Below are 20,102 nucleotides of genomic sequence, written 5' to 3' on the forward strand. Positions count from 1 at the left end.
AAAAAAGATAATTCTTATAAATTGGACTTTCTGGTTAGTCCTCTGAGACAACTATAACCTCTTTTATGTTAGAGAAATCCCTAGGGTATAAGACATGTCAAAATAGGGAACCTGCAAGTTTCATATACAAAATTTTATACCTTTATTCTTGTTTTTGTTTTTTTTTAAAGATTTATTGATTGATTTATACATACATACATACAAGCACTGGGTACAGTCAGAAGCGCGGGAGGGTGAGAGAATTCACCAGAGCCTGAGCGGGGAGCAGAGCAGGCAGAAGGACCGAAGTACACTGCTGAGGGGAGCAGCGGGGCCTACGCGCCATGTGGGACCCTCCTCCGGTGGCCGGGGATCAGCCGGGGATTGAACCGGCGAAGCAGAGTTTGCGGGCAGCTTCGCAACCCAGCGCTCAACCGCTGCGCCACCGGGGAGGCCCTATACCTTTATTCTTTATTATTGTTATTTGGAGGAAATTTTTTTAAGATCTTGAAGATCTTAAAAGGAGATGTCATTTATAGATATTGCTTTGTTATATGGTTTATGTACACAGGAACACCAAAGTACTTTTTACATTGTTCTTAATAGTGGACTAAACTATGAAAGAATGGAACTGAGGCATGTTCATTTCTCCTACTAGTATTATATGCTCAGTATTAATACAACATCTTTCTGTCTTCTTTATTTACAGTTCTTTGAGGAAAAACAGTAATGCTCTGCATAGTTTACTGAAACGAGTGGTCAGCACATTTAGTAAGGACACAGGTGAACTTGCATCTTCATTTTTGGAATTTATGAGACAAATTCTTAACTCTGACACAATGGTGAGTGTTGTGTGTATATGTGTTTGTGTGTATATTTGGTGTTTGTTAAATTTATGAACTCACTCCAGTCTAAAATTATTTTGGAATAGTGTTCTTTGAAACTGATAATGTTCTTTGGGTGTCCCCATACCCTATATGTTTTTGATAGATAAAATACATGTTTAAGAGTGGAATGTATTATCTTTTAAATTATTACTCATTAATTTGTAAATATACTATGACTTTTCAACTTAGACAGAAAATTACAAATAGTGTCTTTATTTTTTTACGTAATTCTTTACTTTGGGCAGCCTTGCTAGGGTCACTCAGAATGGTCAAGTTTTATCTGTCTCTTAATCAGATATTTACTTACTGCTATTTAATTGAGCATTACTGATTGTGTTTTGGATCTTGTGATTTTTGGAGTAAATGTGAATTTCATTATACTAGAGTGTTTTGGATCCATAGTAGATATAAATTAAATATATTATTTCCCTGTCTAAAATCTTACTATTAAAATTTAAGAATTTCTGTCATTAGTATTTTTCAAAATCATGGTATACATTGTGTACTGAATTTCAGAAGTCATCAAGAGGCCTGTATTTAAAAGTGGTTGTGATCAAAATTTAAGTTTTGAAATATCACTCCTGATAGAGCTTAACTGTACACATTAGTATATAAAAGCTCTAAGATGCCCTGGAATGATTAGAAACTTGCTTTACTGCAACCTAATCCAGCTTTGTCCCAATGTATTACCTGTGAAATGTGTGTGTGTGCATGCACGTGTGTGCTCATGTACACGCAAATGTTCATTATTCTATGGGTCACTTTTAACTGCCTTAAAAATCGGCTGTGCTCCACCTGCACATTTTTTCCCCAGCCCCTGGCAACCACTAATCTTTTTACTGCTTCCTTACTTTTTTTATTTTCCAGATTATTATGTATTTGGAATCATACAGTATCAGCAATTCTTCCAAATCTTTTCACGGCTGGATAGCTCATTCCTTTTTGTGCTGAATAATATTCCATTGTCTGGATGTTACCCATTTTATTCATCCATTTACTTCATGAAGGACATAATTGTTTTCTTCCAAGTTGTGGCAGTTATGAATAAAGCTGTTACAAATTTTTGTGTATAGGTTTTTTTTGTGGACATAAGTTCTCCCCCCATCCTTTTAAAAAATTCTGATTATTTTGGTCTGTTTCTAACCTTTAAAAATAATAATCATTGTAGTACTTTCTGATTCAGCTAACACTAAATTTCTGTCTTTTGGTGAAAGAGGTATGAATACCTAGGAGTGAGGAAAGAGGCCAAATTGATGCTTTATAATCTATAATTTAGTTAATATGTTTATTTCTATAAAGTATACTTACTCTCTTAATTAATTTATCGACATTTAGGGATAGTTCCTTAAAAGAGAACTCTTCACTGTCTGTTTTTGCCAGGACACTCTGATTATTTTAACTCATTTGCCTTGGTTTTTAAATACAAAACATAGACTAGACCTTTATCAACCTACTCTTCACCTCCATCTCTAAATAGAGATATGAAACCCTTGTAGACATATTATCTTACTCAACTTCTCATTAAAATTATCTATTTTTTTCCTTAATACTATGTAAGTGACTTCCTTATTCTAGAATTTTCTGAAAGGCACAGTAGACTAATGTGCTTCAGGCACAGTATCAGTTTTAGTGGGACTGTTAAGAATAATTTTCATTGAAATGTGTCTAGTTATAGGAAAAATGATAGGAGACCCCAACAAATTTTAATTGTTAATGCTTATTCAGAAATGCTAAATCCTGCATCATGAATTGGTGGGTATTAGTTCATAAGAGGTATTCATTTTGAATTGTATAAAATAGGATTGTGTTCTAGAGATTTGAAATTACTTAAGTGTTCTTTCATATATTACAATATGGCTAAATTATTGTTGTAAGCCAATATGTTTTTTACTGAAGTTTTCTAAGGTTGAATTATCATCCTCAAATTAATTTAATTTTTTCTTTTTATTGCTTTTTTTCACCCAAATTAATTTTATCTAGCATACTTTAAAAGCAGAAAAATACTACTTTTTATATATGACAGAAAGTAGCTTTAACTATGATAGTTACTCTTTAGCTGTTTGCCTTTATTCCAGAAAGATAAATTCTGATTCCATCAATTCTTTGTTATAGTAGGCATTTTATTAACTCTTTAATATCATTAGTACGTTATATGTCCTGTAAGTGCCAGTGTTTTTGACATTGGATATTTTTGTGAGAAATGTTGGTGCCAAATCTTGGTTGAGTAACTTAAATACATGTGTTCACTTATTTTTTTGAAAACGTGTGCCAGTTTTGAGCTGACTAAATCCTTCTTAAAACCATTTGTACTGATGCAAAATTGTTACATTGAGGGGAAGGTTGCAGCAAATGGCTTAAATGTGAATAATTTGGAAGCATTTTTGCAAACTTCTCTGCTCTCAAATTTAACTTGTGTGTGACATTTACAGGGATGTTGTGGAGATGATAGTGGTCTCATGGAAGTAGAGGCAACTCATCCATCACGGACGATGAGTATTAATGCTGCAGAGTTAAAACAGCTTCTACAAAGCAAAGAAGAAAGTCCAGAAAATTTGTTCCTTGAACTAGAGAAGCTTGTTTTGGTAAAAAAAGTAAAACAAAAACAGAAACAAAATAAAAACACCTCATTTCCAAAAAACATATTTTGTTCTCAGTTTGACTAGTACATGTTTTTCACAGTGACCTTTTTAAATAGTGTACATACACATAGTTGGGTATTTATCCTATTTGAAATAAACTCTTTGATTTAATAATTTGGAGTGAATTCCTTCATACTGCTATAAATCTTTAGGAGTAAATGAAGGCAGTACTTTTTGAAATGTCCATTATTTGCATACAGGGTCCCCCTTGCTACCATTTTTAGAAATAAAATGACAAGTATTTTTAGTATTTATTTTAATATGTTTAGTGTTATACTGGTACTTTCTTGATTGTATTCCCTATTTCTTAGTTATGCAACAATACAGCATTTTTCTTCTAAAGAGTAAGTAGATTATGGGCATAAGTGTTCGAGTTTTACCTGCAGCTTCTTACTGTGCTTGTGTTTGTATCTAGGAACACTCAAAAGATGATGACAATCTGGATTCTTTGTTGGACAATGTGGTTGGACTTAAGCAGATGTTGGAGTCATCAGGTGATCCTTTACCTCTTGGTGACCAGGATGTAGAACCAGTACTTTCAGCTCCAGAATCTCTCCAGAATCTTTTTAATAATAGGTAATACAAACAATGTTTTGTGGTTGAATACATAGAGAGGACCAGCAAATTTTTTTTTAGTATAGGGCCAGATTGTAAAAATTATAGTTTTTACAGCTTATATACAGTTTCTGTTGCATATTCTTTTGTGGCTTTTGTTTCTTTAAAACAGGAACAACAAACTTTAAAATAGACTGATAATTCCTGGAAGTTCTCTTGCTTTATAATCAGTGACCAAATGGGGGCTATAATTACTGATCCCTGGTCTATTAGATATTTGCCTCTTGATCTTTGAAGTACTGTAGTTTATGTCTGTTGTCTTTGTGGAATTATTCTCTAAATTTAGAAAAATAAAACTTGGACAGTTTGTGCATACACAGGTACTAAACTAGATTTTTTGTATATAAATCCAGTGTGCTTTTATTTTACTGAAAGTTTGAAAATTGTCATAACGGGGTATAAGTGTCCATAGTAGTGTTTTTAAGGATACTTAATTCTTAAATAGTCTTATAAAGGAGTCTTTTAAGAACTAACTTTACTAGTACTTTAGAGGGTACATTTTAAATTATATTTTCTTGATTTTTACTTAGAAGATAATTAAAATATCTAATTTTGTAACTGCTTTTTTACCAAATAATTGTGCTTTTCTAGGACTGCGTATGTGCTAGCTGATGTCATGGATGATCAGTTGAAATCAATGTGGTTCACTCCCTTTCAGGCTGAAGAGATTGATACAGAACTGGATTTGGTAGGAATAATTTCATTACTATTACTTAGAAAAAATTTATTACTGATACTTAGAAAAAATGATATTTTTTTCCTTTGGTATTGCTAGCATTAAGATAACACTAAAATAGTATATGGCTGTTAAAATCTAAGATGCCGGGTGCAGAAAGGCCACTAGTATATGAATTTACTCCATGATCCTCTGTATTCTGATGTGCATAAAGAAACAGTCATTAGGAGCAACACAGAACCCTGCTTTAGTTAGCCTTTTCTTTCTTACTGGACAATCCTCCTCCTCTCCCTTGTGTTTGTTTGTTTGTTTGTTTGTTTATTATTTATTTTATACAAGCATTGGGTACAGTCAGAATCGAGGGAGGGTGAGAGAATTCACCAGAGCCAGAGTGGGGAACAGAACAGGCATACCTATGAAATACACTGCTGAGGGGAGCAGCGGGCGGCAGGAGAGGTCTGCGCACCATGTGGGATCCTTGCTGGCGGCTGGGGATCGAACTGGTGCTGCAGAGGCTGCGGGCAGCTTTGCAGCCCAGCGCTCATCTGCTGCACCACCAGGGGAGGCCCTTATTTATTTTTCATAGATTTATTTATTTATGCATACAGTAACTGGGGTACAGGCCAGAGGTGTGGGGGTGAGAGGATTCACCAGAGACAGAGGGGAACAGAACAGGCAGATTGGCTGAAATACACTGCTGAGGGGAGCAGCGGGCAAGTCAGGAGAGGTCTGCTGTGCCGTGTTGGTTGCTCCCTGTCTAGGGATCGAACTCGTGCTGCAGTGGCTGTGACCAGCTTCATAGGTTGCGTCTTAACCCCTTGGGCCACCAGGGAGTTCCCCCCTTGTGTTTATTTTTAATGGTGAATGGAAAGACATCTGCCTGCTGTGCTCTGGCCTATGCCTCTTGGGACTATGGGGCCAGCTCCACACTGTCTGCTTTTGGCTGGAAGGCCCAGCTGGGGAAAGCCAGTGGTGGCAGCAGAAGTCTGAGTGGCCACTTGGGGAGGACACTGAGAGGCTGTCCAGGGACCATGGCCTGGGAGATGCAAAGATTGTGCCTGCACACATCCCTTCTCACCCCTACCACGCCAAGATTTAAATTTCAACATAGTCCATTTCATGCTTCTAAGAGACATATTAGGACGGATGATTTTAGCCACATCTTATACCATATGTTGCTTCATTTCTTGATCAAAGAAATTCATTTGGATATTCTCTATTATATAAAATGCTAGTATTTCTCATGTGCAATAAAATTAAAAGAATGATTTGCTTCACATTTAAGGGATACCTTAGGAGGTGTAATGTACCTTAGGAGGAGGACTCCTTTTCCTTCTTTAAATACCAATACAGGGCCTCCCCGGTGGCGCAGCGGTTGAGCGCTGGGTTGCGAGGCTGCCTGCAGCCTCTGCAGCGCCGGTTCGATCCCCGGCTGCTCCACGGCCACCGGAGGAGGGTCCCACATGGCGCGCAGACCTCTCCTGCCGCCCGCTGCTCCCCTCAGCAGTGTACTTCGGTCCTTCTGCCTGCTCTGCTCCCTGCTCTGGCTCTGGTGAATTCTCTCACCCTCCTGGGCTTCTGACTGTACCCAGTGCAAGTATAAACAAACAAACAAATAAATAAAAATACATGCCTCTTTTAAAAAAAAAAAAAAATACCAATACAGGCCTCCCTGGTGGCCTAGGGGTTAAAGTCTCAGTGCTGTCATCCCTAGGGCCTGAGTTCAATCCCGGCTAGGAGGGAGCTAACCCAGATATGGTGCAGCAGACCTCTCCTGTCTTGCTCGCTGCTCCCTTTAGTGGCTTATTTCAGTAAATCTGCCTGTTCTGCTCCCCACTATGTCTCTGGTGAAACCTCTCACCCTCCACATCTCTGGCTTACATCCCAGTTTGTCTATGCAAAAATAAGTAAAACTAAGAAAAAAAATCAAATATAGTTCAACTAAGATTACATTAAAAAATTAATTTCTTTTTTAGTGTATTTTGTTTAGTAACTCTTTAAAATTACCCGTTTAACTTGATGCTGTGATAGAAATGTTCTGTATTCTTCCCTGTAGCTTTATGTGACTGTTGAGAAATGAAATTCTGCTAATGTGATCAAAGATCTGAATTTTATTTTGATTAACTTTAATTTAAATAGTCATATATATTTAGTGACTACCATTTTTGACATCACAGGTTTCAAATATTTGTGTAGAAGTTGTACTTTTTATAACTTAATGTTTAATCACAGCTGTGATAATGGTGACTTTACATGGCTTAGGGAAACTTAAGGTGTTTAAAATTTGCTAAATTTGGATAAAACCTAAGTAAATATAATTTTCACTTCTTTTAAAGTATACTTAGGTTGGAACCTCACTAAAGGCATAGAACCTTGAGTTGCGGCACATAATCGTTGTATAAAAGATATGTTGCTCATATAGAACATGTTGTTTTCAGATTTGTTTGGAAAGGTTCTGAAAATACTAGGTTGTTAATCCCTTGTCAGGCAGCAGAGGTCTCCCAGATTAATACCTCTTATTTGAGGAAGAATATGCCACCACCAATCCCTTCCCTTCTCAGTGCAGCTGAATTCCTAAGATTTTTTTTCTTTCTTTTAACTACCAGTGAGGTTGCTTTTACAGGTGAGGGAGAGAGGCAGACCTATAATATATTTATAAGCAGAGTCAAATATAATTTATAGGAAATTAGATTTTCTGTAATCAAATTTGACATTAATAGTTTCTTATAAGATGTATTTTTCATTTTCATTTTTTATGGTTGCAGGTAAAGGTCGACTTAATTGAACTCTCTGAAAAATGCTGTAGTGATTTTGACTTGCACTCAGAATTAGAGCGTTCATTTTTGTCAGAACCATCATCTCCAGGGAGAACCAAGACTACGAAAGGATTCAAACTTGGGAAGCACAAGCACGAAACCTTTATAACTTCAAGGTAAAATTAATTTTACTAGAGATCTTGATCATGATCATGTAAATTTATTTTAAGATAGTCACATGATATTTTTAAAAAGAAAATGGACATAATATTTGAGTCATACATGAGTATTTCAGATTTTTTTTAAAGATAATAATTTGTCTCAGACATAACCTATGTTATATTATTCTATTTTATGAGGGTTTGAAAGGTTTGAACAAGAGGTGAACTGTATTATTTTAAGTAATTGTTAGTCATTTTAATAAAATATAGTTTGTGTATTTCTCTGGAAAGTAATAGATAATATATTTGCAAAGTTAACACAGTTGGAATAAGAAACAATTTAAATGTACTTTTCAGTATTGCAAAGATTGAATTTTATTTTCCCTGGAAATTCGGTGAAAAAAATATATTGATGCATTGTTTTTGTTTTAATAGTGGAAAATCTGAATACATAGAACCTGCCAAACGAGCTCATGTTGTACCACCACCAAGAGGAAGGGGCAGAGGAGGATTTGGGCAGGGTATACGACCCCATGATATTTTTCGTCAGAGAAAACAGAATACAAGTAGACCACCATCTATGCATGTGGATGACTTTGTTGCAGCTGAAAGTAAAGAAGTGGTCCCTCAAGATGGAATACCCCCACCAAAACGGCCACTCAAAGTGTCACAGAAGATTTCTTCTCGTGGTGGATTTTCAGGCAACCGAGGAGGACGGGGTGCTTTTCACAGTCAGAATAGATTTTTCACACCTCCTGCTTCAAAGGGTAACTAATTACATGTATTTTCTAAATGGGTGAGAATATTGAAATATTCTAGAATATTGAATAGAAGTGATTTAGGTGGAAGTGATTCAGATAAAATGTTTTTTCTGTTAACTACAGTTAAACTGCCTCTAGGTCAATGGTGTATTTGCAGAGTACTTTGCTGGATAGCAATGAAATCTATTTTTAAGTTAATCTTGATTAGTTGCCTGTTTAGTGATGAGTTTAATAGAAGTCTTGGCTAGTTATTTTCTGAATAATACCCATGTGTTATTTTCACAATTGTGCTTCTTAGTAGTTTACTCAAGATTGGTCTGTGTAGTTTAGCATTTATTCTCTTATCTACTTCCTTCCTAATGTTATATCTAATCTGTTTTAAATTGTTTCAGTGTTTTAGATACTGAATGAACGTGTAATTGTGACATGATTTCATACTGCTCAATCAGAATGGGAGTGAAAGAATAGGAGCTTACATTAATAGCAAACATGCAACTATGTTTGGAATTGTTATAAGCGCTTTACATATAATACTGTCACATCAATCCCATGAGGCAGGTGTGAATACTCCCCTTTCCAGAAGAGAAGACCAGGACACATAAATGGCAGACCCAGTATTTGAACCCTTGTAGTCTGCCTCCAAAATCTTTGCTCCTATCTATATATGATGCAGTTAACATTCCACATATAAGATTTCATTGTATGCATAAATAAATAAATCTTTAAATAAAAAGAAAAAAAAGATTTCATAGTTTCTCTTCTATCACTTTTGAAGATAAAGGAAAACTGTGAAATCTTCCAATTGAAGTTATGAAAAAAGTAAATTTTGATTGTGTTGCCTTTGTTTAGGAAACTATAGTCGTCGAGAAGGAACAAGGGGCTCCAGTTGGAGTGCTCAAAATACTCCTCGAGGAACTTACAATGAAAGTCGTGGAGGCCAGAGCAATTTTAACAGGGGTCCTCTTCCACCATTACGGCCACTTAGTTCTACAGGTATACATCCTTCTTACCTGACTTTGCTGAGAAAGGAAGGTTGTTAATCCTTTTTACATTGTTGCAAGTTGTAGTACTCTCATTCTGGAAGAGAGTATTTTAAAATGCAGATTTATAATTCTGAAGTTAGTTTAGTTTTATATCTGTGAATGAATGCCCAGTGTACATCTTCTGTAGCAATAATCAAAAGTTTAGATTCTGAGCTATGTGTATAATCTGAGCAGTTTCTTGGTGATATGCTCTGTTTTCATATTTTAATAATGAAAACCATTCTTTTTGACCAAAGTATTTTAATAACAGATATCTTCATAGTATATATTCTGTTTTTGTTTACAGTATTGTCTCGTGTATATAAGTACTGACTTCTTTTTTCTAAAACATTACTATATAAAGTCTAGAATTCTGTTCAGAAGTACCTTTTGGTTTCAAATACATGTTTTTAAATAGAGTTATATTTGAGAAATAATTGTCACCATATGCTTTACCTATTTAAAGTGATTTTCAGCACATTTGCAGAACTTGCACATGGATTTTATGTATTTTTTGTTTATGATTGTTTTTTGTTTTCATTTTACTTTATTAGGGTAACATCGGTTAACAACACTGTATATGATTTAGGGGAATTAGAGTCACAACTTCTCAGATGAATCTTATCACACCATACCCATCACCAAAGCACCCATAGTCCTTTACCATAGACCTTAGGATCCCATCCTCCCCCTTTGTTCCCACTTACACTCTTGCACATAGATTTTAAAGGAGCAGAGAGTAATTCCTGTCTTGATTTGAGCTCAGTGTTACAGTTAGTATTTCTATATAATGGAAAAGGAAAGAATGTTACAACTAAAAACTGTATTCTTTCTCTTACAGGTTACCGCCCAAGTCCTCGTGATCGTGCTTCCAGAGGTCGCGGGGGACTTGGACCTTCCTGGGCAAGTGCAAATAGTGGCAGTGGAGGCTCAAGAGGAAAGTTTGTTAGTGGAGGCAGTGGTAGAGGTCGTCATGTACGGTCCTTTACACGATAAAAATTCTTTTAGGAACATCCGAAGTGTATATGAACATTTCATGAGGACAATAAAAAAAGACCTTGAAGGACCAATTTAGACTTAGCAGTTATCTGGAGACATCTGAGAGAATATTTTTATCTGAAGAAAGCAGATTTTGTTTGATACCTAACAAGATTTCAATAAAAATCCAAACTTTGTATGTATGTTTGTATATATTCTTCCCTTTCTGTGATGATTTAGAAAATTTCTTAGGTCAAAAATGAACAATTTCTTGCCCATATCACAATGTTCCCTACACTTTCTCAGTATATGATGCCCTTTAGAGTTTTAGTACTTTTTTCACAGCACACCTATGCTCAAAGAAATACCTAATAGTTCCATTTATTAGTAGGTTCAAATAATCTAATAAGAACTTAGATCATAACCAGTAGTAACTGTGGACACTGTACAACTTGTCAAACTTTGTTATCAGCTTGAACACCACCAGTATATTTCCTGTTCCACTATGCTGTTTTGCATCATACTTTTTGTCACAACTGCTGAAAACCCATTTTTGCACTGTCATGGAAAGAAATATAGTGGTATCTAATTGTAAACTATTTCAAACTAATAGTTCATGTTGTGTCCAATAGATGTGTTTCCCTCAAAAATTTAAAATATCTTGTGGTATTCATGTTAATTCACTAGGATGTCCTGATGCAGTTTTGGGAAACTTTTGGCTGTACCAAACAAAACATGACACTTTTTATAACTAAATGCCGCAAGAAACCCAAGATAACCTAACTCCTCTCAGTCCCGAGGCCTAAAAGCTCCCCTTCTTTAAAATATATAGTCTCAAGTAGAATTTAGAGTTTGTCCCTAATGTCTGATCTGACATCAATATTTACATAGTTGCTTCTTAACTAAATTTTGCTTTTAATATATAATTTTTGTTTTAATATATAGAGTGAATATTAAAAATATGTACTAGACAATGATCTCATCAAAGGCAGTAGTATTAGCTAGTAATACATCCTTCCTTCTTTCCAGTAGATAATTTGAATATGCTTTTACTCTTAGTTAATAATGCAACCTATATGTTTATTTTACTTTCCTCATTCTTTTTCTCTTTACCATTTTTTCTTTTCCTTTATCATAATTTTCCATCGTTAATGCATATTACCATTGTCTCATATATAGCCTGTCTAATGTGCATCACAGTACCTGGATAGGTGGGACTGAAGGCAGGTAATGGTCAGTTTTCAGCATAAACTATAGAAAAGGGGTCATGGACATGGCTGTAGGTTCTGTCAGGCACACAAAAGGCTGTCTAAGGCCAGCTTTAAGGTAAGAAAGCACAATTCAGGGAGGGCGGTGTCATTGGAAGCCAGGAGAAGTACATGAGATGCCAAAGTGCATTTCTTAATAACACTTAATAACATAAGGCTATAAAGATAACATCGATATATATATATATATATATATAGGCATACATACAGTTCCTTTTTTTAAAAAATGTTTATGCACACAAGAGCTGGGGTATAGGCCAGAGATGCGGGGCGGTGAGAGGATTCATCAGAGACACCAGAGACAGAGTGGGGAACAGAACAGGCAGACCGACCGAAGCACACTGCTGAGGGGAGCAGTGGGCCAGCCAGGAGAGGTCTGCCTTGCCAAATGGGTTGCTCCCCTGCTGGCCGGGGATTGAACTCGGGGATCGAACTCATGCTGCAGAGATTGCGGATTGCTTCATAGTGCGGTGCTTAACCCCTTGTGCCACCAGGGAGGCCCTCCCTTGTTTTTTTTTTTTTTTTTAAGCTTTCAGTTGAATATCTGAGAAATATCAATGAGCTATCTTTACTGTTTGACTTTTAGGTTAATAAGGGAACCCTTCAGGCTTCCCCATTCTTAGTGTGTTGTCATTTCCTTTGTATCACTAGGCACATTTTCTCAAGCTTCTGCAGTTTGAATCCTTCTATGTTTTGTTGTTGGTGTCTTGGTGTCTCACGATTAAATGAGGATTTGGTGTGGGCCACTCTTGAGGTCCCTTCAGCTCCCTTGATCCCTAAAGGGAGGATGGCCACTGTTCCTCTAGATTAGGCTCAGCTGGACTCCCAAGTGACAAAAAGTAAATGCTGTCCAGCAACTTGCCCTCTGCCAGAGGCACACCTAACCACTCTGCATCCTGAAGAAGGGCCTACTACAGTGGTTTCAAAGTGTGGTCTCTGGACCAGCAGCAGCAACATCCTAGGAACTTCTTAGAAATGTGATTATCAGCTAAGTCCGAACCTACAGAACCCAAAACTCTGCTAGTGGAGTACTTATGTTTGTGCTGGTCCTCCAGGGTAATACCGATGCTTGCTTGTCTGAGTGCGTGAAAGTCTGAGTGCCAGTCTTCTTCCTCTGCTAGGGCCCAGTTGATTCTCAAAGATTCTATTCAACAAAAATGTATTAAGTGCTGGCTATGGGACAGGTAATGTTCTAGGCACATGGTCACCATAGGGAACAAAACAAAACTTGTTCTATTGTAGCTTATATTCTGAGAGGCGTAAAAAGAACAAATACCTTAGGTATGTAAAACAGCATAAAGGTTAGCGTATAAGAAGCAAGTAATGGTTGGTCAGACAAGGTCTCTGATAAGATGAAGTATAAGTAATGATCTGGATGAAGTGAGGGCACAAACCTGGAAGAGGGATGTCTCAGAACAAATTAAGCCAAATCTAAGGTTTTAGATTTTTGGACTTCACAGATTACATTAAGTTAGGCTGCAGACATGAGGGTCACTCTTACCCCTCCTGTGCCCAGCCCCCAAAATGCGGTGGCTTGATTTAGTAGGGTGCACAGCCTCAGCAGGTCCCAGATTCCAAGTTTTGTAACGCTGGTCCCAGGAGCTGCCAAAAGTACAAATAAACTATTATAAAGACCCTCTTTATAACTGGCAGTTTCCAGGGTAAAAGCTAGTTAAATTCATTTTTCCCTTTACAAGATAAGTCAAATTCCTCTTAAATCGCTACCTACTTAAGTTCCCACTCACATCGTCATTAAACCATCAATATTTCGGTTTTTAAATTTTTGTTAAATTGTTGGATGAAACACAGTGAATGACCTTTAACCACGCTTTCCCCCTCCACATTTCTCAGGGCTGGCAGATTGTGTCATTGCCTAGCCCTTGGTAGTACTCACTAAATACCCATTGAATCATGTCACTTCCCTGCTCAAAACCTTCAAAGCGTTTTCTTGGCCGTAAGAGGACCTTTCTAAGAGTCCAGTAATCATTCACCTGGGGATATAAACCCAGAACCTAACACAGGACTGGGGAACTATCTTGCAGGCGCCACTAAATAAATGCTTTTTGAATGAATGATGGAGAAATTACATCGGTGATACGTTTCTATCATTGCAATTACCACACCAAATCATTATTTATTACATGTCCGTGTAGGCTGTGAGATCTGTAGCCTCAGCACCTACATTATGTCTGACTGGAAGCCCCAAATAAAAAATTTTAAATTGAATCATATACCTGATAAAACGTGAAAACATAGACAGTCGCACAGCAACTTGCGCAGCGATGTGGTAAAGTCGTCCAATCAGCGTAGGGGCGGGCCAGGCACAGCGGAAGAGAGGTAATGCGCATGCGCGAGAAGCTCGCCTGCGATTGGCCGCGCCAAGGCGGGAGTCTTGAGCCGCCCTGGTGGGGCCAGAGCGACCTACCTTGCTCTCCCCTCACAGGGCGCGTGTCTTCTGCGGGATCCTCTCCGGTGCGTCTGGACGGAAAGGCTTGTAAGGCTGCGACGCCCTTTAGGCTCATGGGGGGGTCACTGAGGGGAGTGGCGCCGGGTGAGGGCCCTGAGGGAGGTGGGAAGGAAGGCCGCGGAACGGCCGCGACGGCCTCCTACGGGCCCGGGAGCGCCGTCTGAAGTGTGAGGGGCGCCCTCGTCGCGGGTCGGGGACCACTGGTGGCGGAGGGCCGGCGGTGGGGGTGCGTTGGTGGTCGGAAGGCTTGTTGGAGGGGTGGCTCCGGCTGTGGTGTCTCCTCGCCGGTCCTGCAGTGCGCCCCGCTGTGCTGGGGCTCTTGGATTTATTTCTGCCTGGGACTAATCTACACTCTCCTGCACCGTGTTAATTAATGGAAGATATTTCTAGGCAGGTATACGGGGGGCTGTAAAAATCAAAGGAGTAACTTAAACCAGGAAATGAAAAAACTACTACCTGATATAATTGGAAGGCAACAAGCATAAACAGCATGGAAGGTCCATTCTTGTTGGCTCTTGGTGGTAGTTTTGTGTACATGCTTATGTCCTACAGGTTTTGATGGTTACACCCCCCCCCCCCCAAACTTCCCAGAGCCCAAATGAATCCGTAGATTCTGGTTATGATTTCCGTTGTCAAATGACATCCTTGACTCTATCCCCTTAGGGGACCTTCATCATTTCTACTTTCATAAGATCTTATGTATTAAAAAACCCAGTATATTATAGATAGTAATATTACAGATACATTGAGTGCTTACTCTGTCCAACTTGGTTCTAAGTGCTGCATTATTTTTTAAAAAGATTTATTTATGCATAGAAGAACTGGGGTGCAGGCCAGAGGTGTGTGTGTGTGAGAGGATTCACCAGAGACAGTAGGGAGCAGAGCAGGCAGATCTACTGAGATACACTGCTGAGAGGAGCAGCGGGAGAGACAGGTGGTCTGCTGCACCATGTGGGTTAACTCCCTGGCCTAGGGATTGAACTCAGGCTGTTGGAGTGGGCAGCAGTGGGCCCAGCTGAGACTTAACCCTTAGGCCACCAGGGAGGCCCAGGTCCATCCTTCATGGAAATGTCCTTATGTGGGGCATGACTGATAACAATTGTTGTACCTCCTTTTTTAGATGGGGAAACAGAGGCACAAAGAGCTTAAGTAAACTATGCAAGATCACATTACTAGGAAGGTCAGTACAGATTTATATTCAAATATTTGCCTTTAAAACTGTGTCCCTAATTATTAGGCTATATTGCCAAGTCATTTAAATAAACTTCCTGATGTGTTGCACCTGTCAGTTTCGATTTGCCATTTTTATGGAGGACAGAAACATCAGTGTTTAGAGGCATCACAAATACTAGTTTGAGAAGTAAAACATGTTGAAGGTTCTATGGGGAAATACATTGATAAATACACTTTATTTTTTTACATTTTTATTGAGGTAACTTTGGTTTATAACATGTAGATTTCAGGTATATACCATTGTAAGTCAGTATCAGTACATTATGTTTGGTTTCCATCCTTCATGATATAGTGCACCTCTTGTACCATATTTTTCTGCCCCCTGCATTATACTTTGAAATGCATCAACAAATTAGATGGTTTGATGAAAGCCCAAGGTCATATGAAAGCCTAAGATCATCTAGCTTTGCTATTTAGCTTTGATCATTGGATCATTGAGCTTTGCTATTCCTGGTGGGCTGGCACAGGAATCTGGTTTCTTAACTTTGCGCTGCTTCTCATATAGCTATATTCTCGAATGCATTATTATCTTTTTAAAATTAGTTTGTAGGATAAATAAGAAGGTTGAAAAATTAAAAGATCATGTATTAGGTGTAGAAGGGCTTGTTAGGGTGGTGATTATTAGAATTTGTTGTTGAAAGAAATTTTAGCATCTAGTCCATTTTTTTGTTATAAAAGAGGAAATTGGTATCCAGAGAGTTTAAAATAGCCTGTCCACAATTAAGCATCCCTTAAATAATAGCTTATGAATGAGAATCAGGTTTTCTTCATTTTTACTGTTGATGTTTTTAGGTACTGTATTTTCCTAGTATTCCTTAGAAAAAGGTGTCAGAATTTTACAATATGGCTGGGGAGTGTTGGGGGATCGGGCGGTTAGTTCTGACTAATGCAAAGAATGGAACTTACTAATTTTCATGATGTGAGTGCTGTTTTTATTCATGCTATCTAGAATTTATTATTAAGTTTATTAGGCTTGTCATCTTATTTCAGTTGCGCTATGGCCAACTAAAAGTCTTGAGTTTTCCATCTGAATTTCATTGTTTTGTTTCATTTGACCGTTTTAAGTAACTGAGTCTATATGCAGGACCTAACATTTACCTGTTTTTAAATCATCTTACTGCAGTTACTTTATTTCAGTTTAAAATTTGTGTCTGTTATCTGTCTAAACCTATGCAATAATCTGGTCTATAATAGAAAGGAAATGAGGTAAATGAAGGTTATTTTAGCAAAATTTGTTTGGAGAGAATCTGAATTGACTTCTGGTATTGGTTAACAGATTAACAGATGGTCACAAGCCATCTGTTCAATAATTTGCTCAAGATCGTGCTGATGGAGATCTGTTTTGTTTTTGAGTAAGAAATAGAGTATCCGCCACTACTCCCTAAACTTTGTAAATGCTTATATTTATTAAGTATTTGTAGTTCATCATTTTAGCTGAAATTGGGAAATGTCTAGCTATCAGTGACAACATGTCGCAGCTTAACTGGCTGCACTCTTTAATGGGTACATAAAATATAGTGCATCTTAGAATTGATGGTATCTTAGCTGTGATGAAACGTAGTAACTAAAAAACCTAGTTAATGTCTCTTTCCCTTTGCAAAGCTAACATTTTCATTATATACAAAAATATACAGAAAAGAGCACAGAGGAGAATAAAAATTACTGGTAATGCTAACATTCAAACATAATAAATGTTAATGTGGCATGTGTTTTTCGAGTCTTTTAAAAATCTACTTTATAGTTGTATAATTTACAATGTACAGTTGAGTGGTATAGTTTGATGAGTTGTTTCAAAGTACACAAACAGCCATACTATAATCTGATATAGTTCATTTCTTTTTTTTTTTTTTTAAAGATTTATTTATTTATTTATACAAGCACTGGGTACAGTCAGGAGCACGGGAGGGTGAGAGAATTCACCAGAGCCAGAGCGGGAAGCAGAACAGGCAGACTGATGAAGTACACTGCTGAGGGGAGCAGTGGGCGGCAGGAGAGGTCTGTGCGCCATGTGGGACCCTCACCCGGTGGCCGGGCATCGAACTGGCACTGCAGAGGCTGCAGGCAGCTTCGCAACCCAGCGCTCAACCGCTGCACCATCGGGGAGGCCCTGATATAGTTTATTTCTGTCATCCCCAAAGATCCTCATATTCCTTTTGAGAAGTAGATACTGGGGCCTCCCTGGTGGTGCAAGGGGTTAAGCATCAGCACTATGAAGCAATCTGCAGCTACTGCAGCACAAATTCCGTTCCTGGCCAGGGAGTTGACCCACATGGTGCAGCAGACCTCTCCTGTCCTGTCTTGCCTGCTGCTACCCTCAGCTATGTATTTCAGTCAGTCCACCTGTTCTGCTCCCCACTCTGTCTCTGGTGAATCCTCTCCCTCTCTCTCCCTCCCACACCTCTGGCCTGTATCCCAGCTCTTGTATGCATAAATAAGTAAATCTTTAAGAAAAAAAAAAAGTAGGCCCACCCCTGGTGGCACAGGCAGTTGAGCCCCACGCTGTGAAGCTGTCCGCAGCCCCTGCAGCGCTGGTTCGAATCCAGCCGGCCGTTGAGGGTCCCACATGGCGCGACAGACCTCTCCTGTCGAGCCCGCTGCTCCCCTCAGCAGTATATATATATATTTTTTTTTTAGAGGCATGTTTTTATTTATTTATTTATTTGTTTGTTTGTTTTGTTTATACATGCACTGGGTACAGTCAGAAGCACGGGAGGGTGAGAGAATTCACCAGAGCCAGAGTGGGGAGCAGAGCAGGCAGAAGGACCGAAGTACACTGCTGTCCCCTCAGCAGTATATTTCGTCAGTCTGCCTGTTCTGTTCCCTGCTCTGTCTCTAGTGAATCCTCTCGCCCTCCTGCGCATCTGGCCTGTACCCCAGTTCTTGCATAAATTTAAAATAAATAAATAAATAAATACTTTAAAAAAAAAAAAGTAGATACCGGGCCTCCCCGGTGGCGCAGCGGTTGAGCGCTGGGTTGCGAAGCTGCCCGCAAACTCTGCGGTGCCAGTTTGATCCCCAGCTGCTCCCCGGCCACCGGAGGAGGGTCCCACATGGCGCGCAGACCTCTCCTGCCGCCCGCTGCTCCCCTCAGCAGTGTACTTCGGTCCTTCTGCCTGCTCTGCTCCCTGCTCTGGCTCTGGTGAATTCTCTCACCCTCCGGCGCTTCTGACTGTACCCAGTGCTTGTATAAATAAGTAAATAAATGAACAAACAAATAAATAAATAAACTCTTAAAAAAAAAGGAAAGAAAGCATAATATAGAGACATATATTTGTTTTTTAGCCATTTATGGAGTTAACAGTTCTTACTGTCTGTAGGAATTTTCAGTATCTCTGTGGATGTACCACAGTTAATCCATTTACTGGTAAAGGACATTTTGGTTGTTTTTCAGTTTTGGCAGTTAAGACATTGATTTTTTTAAAGATTTATTTATTTATTTATTTATTTATTTGTTTGTTTGTTTGTTTGTTTATTTATTTATTTATACAAGCACTGGGTACAGTCAGAAGCACAGGAGGGTGAGAGAATTCACCAGAGCCAGAGCGGGGAGCAGAGCAGCAGAAGGACCGAAGTACACTGCTGAGGGGAGCAGCGGGCGGCAGGAGAGGTCTGCGCGCCATGTGGGACCCTCCTCCGGTGGCCGGGGAGTGGCCGGGGAGCAGCCGGGAATCAAACCGGCGCTGCAGAGGCTGCGGGCAGCTTTGCAACCCAGCTCTCAACCGCTGCACCACCGGGGAGGCCCTGGACATTGACTTTTGATTGCTTTGGGCGATAGGTGATAACCAAGGCTGGACCACATTGCAGAAGTATGTTTAGTTTTGTAAGACACTGTCAGACTATCTTCCAAACTGTACTATTTTGCTTTCTTTCCAGTAATGAATGAGAGACCCTCTTGTAACACAAGAGACCCTCTTGTATTACCCTCATGACATGATGTGAAACATGGTTTCATATGCTTATTTATCATCTGTATATCTTCTTTGGTGAGGTATTAAGGTGTTTAGTCCATTTTAAAATCAGGTTGTTTGTTTTATTATTCTTGAGTTTTAAGAGTTCTTTGTATATTTTGGAGAATAACCCTTTATCGGATGTGTCTTTTGCAGATAATTTCTTCCAGTCTGTGACTTTCTTATCTTTCTCTTGACTGATTAGATTTTTTTATTACAGTGTGAAATGTGGTTGGGTAGTATACACATTGAAATGGTCTCTAATTTAGACTTTGGGAGGAAATGAAAAGGATTGATAATTACGAGTCCTGAAGGAAAATGTGGAATTAGCCAGGCAAAGAAAAATAAGAAAGACATTCCCAACACTATATAGAGGAAAGTTTATTCAGAGGCATAGAGGAAAAGAGAATGTAATTAGTTTGGAAAACTGTAGTTTTGACCCAGATGTTGTTGTGGTGATGTACTATTTTTTTCTGTGTGAAGGTGAAGTAATCAAACTCCTGAATGATTTTGTTTTGGTTATTTTTTAGATCAAAACTGCTGAATATGAGACGGTCAGCAGCACCAAGTCAGTTGCAGGGGAATTCCTTCAAAAAACTGAAGTTTATACCACCAGGAAGAAGTAATCCAAGCCTGAATGAAGAGATTATGAAACAGAGTGCAGATATAAAAGTATTTGAGGTAAAAAAAAAAAAAAGGAAAGAAAGCATAAA

At 38.6% G+C, this 20,102-nt stretch overlaps 2 protein-coding genes across 2 annotated transcripts in view; both read left to right on the top strand.

The window, feature by feature from the left end:
* VIRMA (vir like m6A methyltransferase associated) overlaps window positions 1-10,492 on the top strand; it is a gene marked incomplete at both ends in the record, with an annotated part of 55,921 nt that extends 45,429 nt beyond the window's left edge. Inside the window, 8 exons of the mRNA XM_084230131.1 lie at window positions 689-821; window positions 3,296-3,448; window positions 3,921-4,081; window positions 4,712-4,808; window positions 7,562-7,728; window positions 8,149-8,480; window positions 9,324-9,467; window positions 10,338-10,492. Coding sequence (XP_084086257.1) covers window positions 689-821; window positions 3,296-3,448; window positions 3,921-4,081; window positions 4,712-4,808; window positions 7,562-7,728; window positions 8,149-8,480; window positions 9,324-9,467; window positions 10,338-10,492 — 1,342 coding nt within the window. The remainder of the gene's footprint in view (window positions 1-688; window positions 822-3,295; window positions 3,449-3,920; window positions 4,082-4,711; window positions 4,809-7,561; window positions 7,729-8,148; window positions 8,481-9,323; window positions 9,468-10,337) is intronic.
* Window positions 10,493-19,935: 9,443 nt separating this feature from the next.
* Window positions 19,936-20,102, top strand: part of RAD54B (RAD54 homolog B) — a gene marked incomplete at both ends in the record, with an annotated part of 55,377 nt that continues 55,210 nt past the window's right edge. The window contains one exon of the mRNA XM_084230436.1: window positions 19,936-20,070. Within this exon, the coding sequence (XP_084086562.1) occupies window positions 19,936-20,070 (135 nt within the window). The remainder of the gene's footprint in view (window positions 20,071-20,102) is intronic.

This window comes from Talpa europaea (genome assembly GCF_964194135.1).
Source record: "Talpa europaea genome assembly, chromosome: 3".
Lineage (NCBI taxonomy): Eukaryota > Metazoa > Chordata > Mammalia > Eulipotyphla > Talpidae > Talpa > Talpa europaea.